Raw genomic sequence first — 9,097 nt, forward strand, 5'->3', positions numbered from 1 at the left:
GCTGACTCTGGATCTTTCGTTCACTCATTCATTCTCTCGCACCTCCAAACATCTGCGTCTAAATATAGCGGCGGCGTCACATTTCCACTTCCCAGATGTCAGTGTGTCACGCCGGCTTCCTCTGCGTATTGAAAGCCAGATATCACTGTGTTTGTGTCAGGAATCAGTCAGTGGACGACGCTGACATTTCACCTCCAGCACTCTGGTTTTCTGTGTGCAGGGTTTCGTGTCTTGTGTGTGTGGGCTCGGTGACACAGCAGAGGAGACTTCCACTCTGTGTTTCACGATGCGTGGCTCTTAGAAAAAGCTTTATTATAGCGTGGAGATTTTCCACGGCTTAAATTAGTTAATGGGCAGCGGCGCTCGCCCTCTGATGATCTGAGTCATCCTGTAGTAGTGGCGTGGCGCTGCGGCCAAGAAGCGGCTCTTATCTCATGTGATTGGATGTAATCGTGCATGACTTTATTACATGTGATGCAGTTTGAATGAACGTAATGAAAGAGAGAGCGATAAGGACCCGAATGATTGAATGAATGAATGAATGAATGAATGAATGAGCTCAGTGAGGAAACACAGCCGAGTCTGTGATCGCAGCCAGAAGGGAGATGATTTAGGATAAAGAAACAAATCAAACTCTCTTTGTCAGAGCTGCACAAACAGGTTTCTGTACCTGCACACAGAACAAAGTCAGTCCTTCACAATGGGATATGATGTTTGTGGGTTTATGTAAATACACACAGAGCGGGGGGGGGGGGGAATGCTCTTCCACAGGCTTTCTAAGCTTCTGTGAGAGAGGAAAGTGCCTGATGTCGTTCACCTGTGAGACGCAGGCCACCGATGGAAGCTTTCAAAGTGAGAAACTCTCAAAAGGCACCCTGACTCCCCCTTTCTTGTCGAAGGTTTCATGCTGAATGTGCAAATGCATATTTTTTCGGGGAAGCGTGGGTGTGTTTTGGAGTAGGGGTTATACCTTTACTTCCCTACCCGGGGACTCTCACGGTGTTACACACCCACAAGCCGCCCGGATGATAGTTGTGATATGATCTGTTGTCCTAGTGTCCCGTTGCCACCGGGCTTCTCTCACGGTCATCGTGTGGCTGTGAGCCCCTGACTGCTTTGAGTGTTGTGTCCCTTTTCTCAGCCGCCTTCAATGCCGGTCACGTCGGGAGGATTTGAACCAGCAGCTTCACTTTCATGTTATTGATTTCCGGGGGAGCACAGATAGAGAGAGAATGCAATTTTGAGACAGTGACCTCTATGACATCACGGGCTTTACTGACTCAACTGTGTGGAATATGTTTCTGCTGCTTGGTAACATTTATGACTGTGAAGGAAGAAAATGAAAACTGAAAAAAAGAAATGCATGAATTCATATTGATAAACCTGAAACAAGAACATAAATGCGTCTTTATGCATCAGAAAGGATGGAGGACCTCTGACTAAAAGCAAAATAAGAGCTCCAAAATGCAGTTTTATTAAATAAGACCATTAAAATCTCTGTGTAACTCTGTTGTTTTAAGTGTAAGTGGGGAATTGTCAGCACTTGATAGCAAATATGCTGCAAAAAGTGTAAAAATAGACACAGATAATTGTTAGAATCGACATAAAAACCTACTTGATTGTGTAACCATGCGTATGACAGACACGCAGATTAGAGGGCAGGGGCTCGGCTCGTTCTGTCTTCTTTCATTTGAACCTTTGGCCCTTTATGATTTCATGCACAGTTTAATGCAGCTTGAAGTCGTAAAATTAGAAGAGAGCAGAACGTCGCTGTAGTTCACTGAATTCTGACCTGGCCCGGTTTGGCATCACCAGCTTCTGCTAAGTGTAATAATAAGGAGGCAGTGACTGAAGACGTATGAGGACAAACTCCACCACAAAGACAGCTCAGAGTGTGTGTGAGTGTGCGTGTGTGTGTGTGTGTGCATGTGTGCGGACTGTACTGGCCTAAATACAAATTAGACTCGTGAAGTTTCCTGACACACTTTGAAACTGTGTGAGGGCCAATCTGACTGGCAGCATGAGACACACACCGCGGAAACGCTGAGGCTACAAGACAAACCACAATCCACTGAGTTAAGCCTTTTTTTTAATCGTATTCAGATTAACTCTGCCTTCAGTTTGTGGGCTTTGAGCGTTGAGGCAGATTCTCTCTGCTGCCTGTTATAACACGTCTGCAACTCATCCACTCCAGAATTCCCTCTGTTCCTCTGATCTCATCTTATCTTATCTTCAAACTCAGTTGGCACAAGCACAGCAGAGATGAGTTCTGGTGAGCAGCTCCTTCTTCTGTGCCTTCTTACGTGCTTGACAGATTTCTGTTGCTTTCATGTTGAGGAAGAGGGTCGTTCAGTTTCACAATCACACAACTCCTATGAGCAAAAGCTACAGAATAAAGATTTAAACATTGATAAGTTGCATTTCTTAGATTATCGCATGTTTAACATTACCGTGACGTTTAATAGTTTCAGTATTTGAAGCACTTTGAACGTTACTGGACTTTTACAGGCGCTGAGCTCAAATTGAAGCACTTAGCAAAGGTGTTTGTCGCCCCCCTGTGGTAGAAACGTGAATTACAGCCTGTGAGCTGGATGACTTCTATCCAAACCAAAGTTAGGATGAGATTTAATGCAATAAGCTTAGTAATGAATGCGAATCCTTTCACCAGAAGCATATTGGTTATGTATGTTTCATTTAAATGCAACAATCTATCTGTGTTTGCCTATTTGTTCTGCTTATATTACTGTATTTTCACCCATCTGATGTAGTAATCATTGGAAAATACGAGAGTTTAGAACACTAAGAGCTGTAATATTGGACTGCCTTCCTCCTGTCCATCACACAGGGAAACAACACCCACCCACCCTTCAACCTGTCCATCACTGCCGCCGGATGATTGAGGAGAGAGTGGAGGCAGCGAGCCGTGACAGCATCAGCCCCAGGATGTTTGAATCATCTGCCAGTCAGCTTGCTGAGGCTGAGGCTGAAGCTGAGGCTGAGGCTGAGGCTTCCCACTGCTGCTTTACCGCGTCCCTGCCGCGGTACAGGCTGCCTTCACAATGGAAACCATCCAACCTGCTTCCAGTGCCAAGGGTGACGACAGGCCGATGATGCTGATGAACGCTGCTGAGCTCCTCTTTGAGCTGAAGTGCCAGCGCAGGCTGTCAAACTGGCTGAGAGGCTGAGTATAAATGTTCAGCTCTGACACCAGAGTGAGGAGGAGGAGGAGGAGGAGGAGGAGGAGGAGGAGGAGCGGATACGAGACCACTCAAACACAGAACAGCTGAATAATCATCATCTGTATTATATGGATAAAAACTGAAAAAATACTACTACTACTACTACTAACTAGAGCAGAGCGTCCTACCCTGCTATCATTTAATAATAATCTTAAAACACACACACACAAACACACACACACATGCTCTCCAATTATAGTAATGAGATAATAATAATGATAATAATTGAAATAATAAAAGGCTCAACAAACAAACAACACAAAAAAAGTGTGCAGGGGAAATGGATGGGTCATCATCATCATCATCATCATCATCATCATCATCATCATCATCATCACTACAAAAGCAACTATTCAATCAAATGTACTTCAATTCATTTCTGTTCACAGAACGAGCAAAGAAGATTCTAAAATGTAAATAAAAACCGTTACAATACAAACAATCGAAAGTTTAAAAACATAAACATATATACCCAACATTTGTTTATACGTTTATGTCTTTAAATATATCGACGTCAGGTTTACATAAAAACACAATAAAAACAACAATTCCCTACATCCCCGCGCAGAATACCGCCTTTTGATTGGTCAGACTCAGTAAAGCCTCCTCTGATTGGTCCGGAGTGGCCATGTTTGGGTCCTCAGCTGTCTACATGGAGGCTAGCTAGCCCGGTTAGCAGTCTGACACACATTCCCCTGTTTGTTTGTACCGGGGGGGTGGCGGGCCACATTAACGGAACCGCTCCACCGCTCCACCGCCCCACCGCCCCGTCATTAAAATAAAAGCCCGCAATGCCGGTTCACTCCCGGGAGAAGAAAGAAAGCAACCACGACGAAATGGAGGTGGACTTCCCGGACCAGGACGGCAGCAGCACGGACGAAGAGGACACCGTTAGCTCGTCCGTGTCTGAAGATGGAGACAGCTCGGGTAAGAAGGCAGGCAGAGGCCGTGAACATCAGCCCGGCGTCAGGCTCACCGAACACGGCGTGCCGGCGGACTGGAGCTCGGTGAAGATGCGCCGTCGGTGCTCAAAGTTGCTTATGTGTGTTTGTTTTGAACAGAGATGGACGATGAAGACTGCGAGAGGAGGAGGATGGAGTGTCTGGATGAGATGACCACACTGGAGAAGCAGTTCACTGACCTGAAGGAGCAGTAAGTTTGGCATCTTCATCATCATCTTCATCTTCTGTCCTCTTTATGCCTCTTGACATCGCTCCACTCTGATTTAAATGAAGTTTATTAAACGTTAACAAGGTTTAGGAGTATTTATGAACTGTGGTGATTATAAAACAACTTAATTCCCGTCTCCAGTTGTGTTGTAGTTGTGTGTTTCAGTACGAAGGTGCTCCAGAAACACCTGTGTGTAAGGAAAACTCATCAGATCAACACAAATATGGTGTTTGGAAGTGTTTGTTAGTCACTTTAGGACAGATTTTAGGTCAAATAAGTTCATTTAGGGATCTTTAATGTGTTAATTTGCCCAAACGGTGTGTGAAGGTTTATGTATGGGACATATTGTAGACTTAGGGTTGCTATGGGCGACTCGTTGCTCTCCTCAAAATGTGTATATGCATGTAAGATAGGTTTGGATATGTTTTGATATCGTTTGATCATCATCATCTTCTCCAATCTTCTCAAACTTCTCTTCCTCTCTCTGCCTTGTGTCAGGTTGTATAAGGAGCGTCTGAGTCAAGTGGACATCAAGCTGCAGGAGGTGATGGCCGGCTGTGCCCAGGAGTATCTGGAGCCTTTGGCCAACCTGCAGGAGAACATGCAGATCAGGACCAAAGTGGCCGGTGGGTTCAGGTCTTCCTTTGCTCCCAGACGTAGAAGAAGAAGAAGAAGAAGAAGAAGAGACGTATGATGATGCGTTTATGTAACTGGTGTTGTTTGCTGCAGGCATCTACAGGGAGTTGTGTTTGGAATCGGTGAAGAACAAGTACGAGTGTGAGATCCAGGCCGCCTGCCAACATTGGGAGGTAAGAAGCCAGCGGGTAAGTTTGGTGAGCTCTGTGTCTCTGATTGTCTTCCTCACCCCCTCCTCCTCTTCCTCTCTGTCTGCCAGAGTGAGAAGCTCCTGCTCTTTGACACGGTGCAGAGCGAGCTGGAGGAGAAGATCAGACGGCTGGAGGAGGACAGACACAGCATCGACATCACCTCAGGTAGAGTTTGAGCTTTCCAAAGTCATCTTTTAGTCAGGAGGACGTGGAGACGATCAGCGCCGGCTGTCAGGACCCAAAGCTGCTTATGAATACAAACATGAGGTTCTCGCAGGAGCATTTGTCAAAGAATCCTACTGTAGACTCCAGTGTTTGTCCTCGGGCTGAACTGTCCGTCCTCGTTGTCTCGCAGAGTTGTGGAATGACGGACTGCACTCACGGAAGAACAAGAAGAAAGATCCCTTCTGCCCCGTCAAGAAGAAGAAGCCCGTGGTCGTCTCTGATATCCTTTCCCTTTGTGCCGCCCCTGTCTCTCGTCCTGTCCTCTGTGACGTCCTCCGCACTGTTGTGTTCCTCCTTAACCTCCCTGTCACGGCCGTATATCGTTTACATGCTGCAGGACCTGGACATCCTTGAAGACTGGACAGCGATCAGAAAGGTATTCATCTGAAAACGAGGCCGAGCCGTCACCGCCCGCTCGTGTCTCTGATGTTTAGATTCTGACTTCTCCCCCCCTCTTGTGTGTGAACTTTGCAGGCGATGGCGTCTCTGGGGCCCCACAGGGTGAAGGTGGATGGTGAGCGCTCCCTCCTCGTCTGTAGTTACGCTCCGTACCTGACTGGGAGCAGATGTCAGGACGACTCGCTGTCTTCACACCTGAAGTCTTACATTTCATACTTGAATAAGCAGCAAAAGTTGGAAATCTGTCTCCTTCCACCCAACACCTCCGTCTCTCTCTCTCTCTCTCCCCCTGGTTCTCCCTCTCGCTCTCTCCCTCTCTCTCTCCTTCTCTGTTCTGCATGCTTGCTTCCTTCCCTTCACTGCCAGTTGCCACCTAATCTGTCCTTCTCCCCCTGTCCTCCTCTTCTTTTATTTATTTCTCTGTCTCTTCACTTTACTCGTCTCTCTCTCTCTCCCCCCCTCTCTCTCTCTCTCTCTCTCCCCCTGTCTCTCGGCCCTCCTGTAGTCCCAGCAGCAGTGAAGCCTGACAGGCATCACCATGTGGCTCGCTCCGAGGACGGCCGGCTTTTCTATGACAACCAGTGGTACTGCAGAGGACAGGCCATCTGTATTAACAGGAAGGACGAGTTCCCTACTAGGTACAGTGAGTGAGTGTGTGTGTGTGTGTGTGAGAGAGTGTGTGTAGGAGGAAGGTTCAGTGCACTGCAGTGTTTATTGAACAATAATTTGCTGTGTGTACGAGTGAGACCGAGTGATGCTTTTGAATTTCAGCCCACAGTTTAGTTACAACATGAGCCAGGCTGATGAGGTTTATCTATCTGTGTGTGTGTGTGTCTCTCTGTGTGTGTGTGTGTGTGTGTACAGTGCCATCATCACCACCATCAACAACGACGAGGTTTGGTTCAAGCGACTGGACGGCACAAAGTCCAAGCTGTACGTCTCCCAGCTGCTGAAAGGCAAATACACCATCAAACACTCATAGAGACAGACACACACACACACACACACACACACACACACACACACACACACACACACACACACACACACACACACACACACACACACACACGTCTCCTCTCCTCTATATACATGTATCCATACTGTAAATAAAACAAACACACACTACGATCCCTACAGGATGTCCCCTATAAGCTACACACACACACACACACACACACACACACACACACACACACACACACACACACACACGTGTACGTATCTCCTCTGAGGAGACGATGTTCTCTGTAAATGTAAATATGTATCTATATGTTTATATACTGACGAGGCCACAAAGTGTCATTTTCCTCTGGACCCCAGAGAAGAAAAGTGTGTAAAATAAGTCGAGGAGGGGGGAAACAGGAGCGGGTACAAGTCCCCCAGAGTCCCCCAGAGTCCCCCAGAGTCCCCCAGAGTCCCCCAGGTCGCTACCTTTGCCCCCAAAAAAAGACAAGAACGCCCCCTACAGGCTGAGAGTGAGTAAAGCATCCATGCAGTCAGAGCCTTAATGTGCTGCGTCACCAAAATGAGTCCAGGTGAAGCTTTGATTTTCCTCCCCAGGCTTCTGCACTCTGTGACAAACTCCCCAGGATCCCCGGGGACCCTCTTTTTATGAGAGATGCGATCCAGTCTGAAATCACATCGTGTGTTAAACGTGTTGCCTGAGGCCGAGGTGAAGTGATAAATGTGTCGCAACAACGGCGACAACGGCAAACCCAGGTGTTGTTGTGAAAGCGGCCCGGGGCGCCGCCTGGCTTAACGACATCATCTCTTTAGTTTGCTGCCTCTGTCGTGTCGCTCCAAACCTGTAAGAGTACAAAGTAAAGGCCGCAACCCAGCCGGAGATAATCATGTGGGCCGGCGATGGCGTCCTGTACGGTGATGTCACTGTGATCTCTCTTCTCTCCGTCTCTCGTCTGATTAGTGCCTCAAACAAAGACACCCGAGCAAGGATTGGTGTCGAACTCGCAACCCCCAAAAATGAATCAAATGGATGCTTCTTCATAAATGATTTCAGGCCCTTGTTTAGAGACTTCACAGTGTGGACTCAGCGGTGTGGGAGGAGTCAAGGTCTTTGCAGCCTCTTCCTCTCCCTGCGTCGCTTATTTTGTGTTTTTGCGATGAATCGAACAGCTGAGGGACTCGGTTGTCAGGTCAACGCTGCGCATAAATGTTTCAAATCTCAAAGCGTCTTCATTACCCCACTCCGCTGTCCTCCTCCTTCTCCATCAGGCGACAGAGATGAAGGGAATTCTGTACGTGCGATCGTTTCAGGTTTGTTTGATGGAGAAAGCTGAGTCATACCTGTGTGTATGAATGGTTTGGTCCAGTGGCGGGGTGTGTGTGTGTGTCTGCTGCTTCATGGTGGCAGCATCAGGCATATTTATGGGGAGGGGGGGGCGTTACCGGCTGAGAGGAGAAGAGAGAAGAAGTGCTCGAGGAAAGTTTGTGTGAAACAGAAACAAAGTGCTGAGTTTGTCTAAAGCTTCACGTCCATCAAGAGTTTGTTCTCAAGTTCTGTTTCTTTTATTTGTATTTTATCCAGTATTAACTACTTTTTACCCAGGATGCCTCTGTTTCCATGTAACTGTGCCAATGCATGTACAGCTGAGGACTCTGCCTGTCTGTCTGCCTGTCTGTCTGTATTCTTTAAGAGATTCTAACATAAAATCTGTGAATCCTCCATGTTGGGACTTGAGAGTTTTGATTCGGTTGAGGTTCTGAGTAACGGCGTTAAGAAGAGGAAGAGAAAGGTCTGCCTCAACGTCTCCCTGGCCTCCATCCTGATGTCTGTCTGTCAACGGCTCTCTGGTGTGCTGCGCTGGTCGACCTGTCACTCACTTCCTCCCGTCAGAGGCCCGCTCACTAGATTAACGCCTCACACTCGCACTCAGGATCGATTCCCCCGTCTCTCGTCTCTCCAGACCTTCGCCCGTCCGTCCTGCTGCCCTCTGGCCTGAGCCGATTCGTCACGAGGAGCGACTGCATCCTCCGGTAAGTCTCATTGATCTGTCTGAAGTATTGAACGGCTGTGGTTGTGTTGTCGCTATAGAAATGAATTTTAAAACGGCCTGGAACTAAATCAGATTGGTCAGAAGGAAGTCAAGACCGTGAGTTCATGAAGGGGAAGTAGATCTCCAGGGACGTCCTCACGCCTTTCTATGGTCTGGCCAGCAGGTGTCGGTAGTGCTCCACTGTGGGAAGGCCGGCGGCGGTGGAAGCAGCAGCGAGGAT

The 9,097-nt window shown here is 47.7% G+C and overlaps 1 protein-coding gene across 1 annotated transcript; it reads left to right on the forward strand.

Moving 5' to 3' along the window:
- Positions 1–3,863: 3,863 nt before the first annotated feature.
- Positions 3,864–8,546, forward strand: LOC142990137 (breast cancer metastasis-suppressor 1-like protein-A). Its single transcript, XM_076139875.1, has 10 exons — positions 3,864–4,166; positions 4,301–4,391; positions 4,908–5,035; positions 5,139–5,218; positions 5,305–5,401; positions 5,592–5,681; positions 5,773–5,837; positions 5,936–5,975; positions 6,366–6,498; positions 6,725–8,546. The coding sequence occupies exons 1-10, from the start codon at positions 4,031–4,033 to the stop codon at positions 6,840–6,842; spliced, it is 978 nt and encodes a 325-aa protein (XP_075995990.1). The 5' UTR covers positions 3,864–4,030; the 3' UTR covers positions 6,843–8,546.
- The last annotated feature ends 551 nt before the right edge of the window (positions 8,547–9,097 follow it).

The sequence above is a fragment of the Genypterus blacodes genome, unplaced genomic scaffold (genome assembly GCF_046128005.1).
Source record: "Genypterus blacodes isolate CSIRO-AG114 ecotype Tasmania unplaced genomic scaffold, CSIRO-AGI_Gbla_v1 ptg000470l_1, whole genome shotgun sequence".
Lineage (NCBI taxonomy): Eukaryota > Metazoa > Chordata > Actinopteri > Ophidiiformes > Ophidiidae > Genypterus > Genypterus blacodes.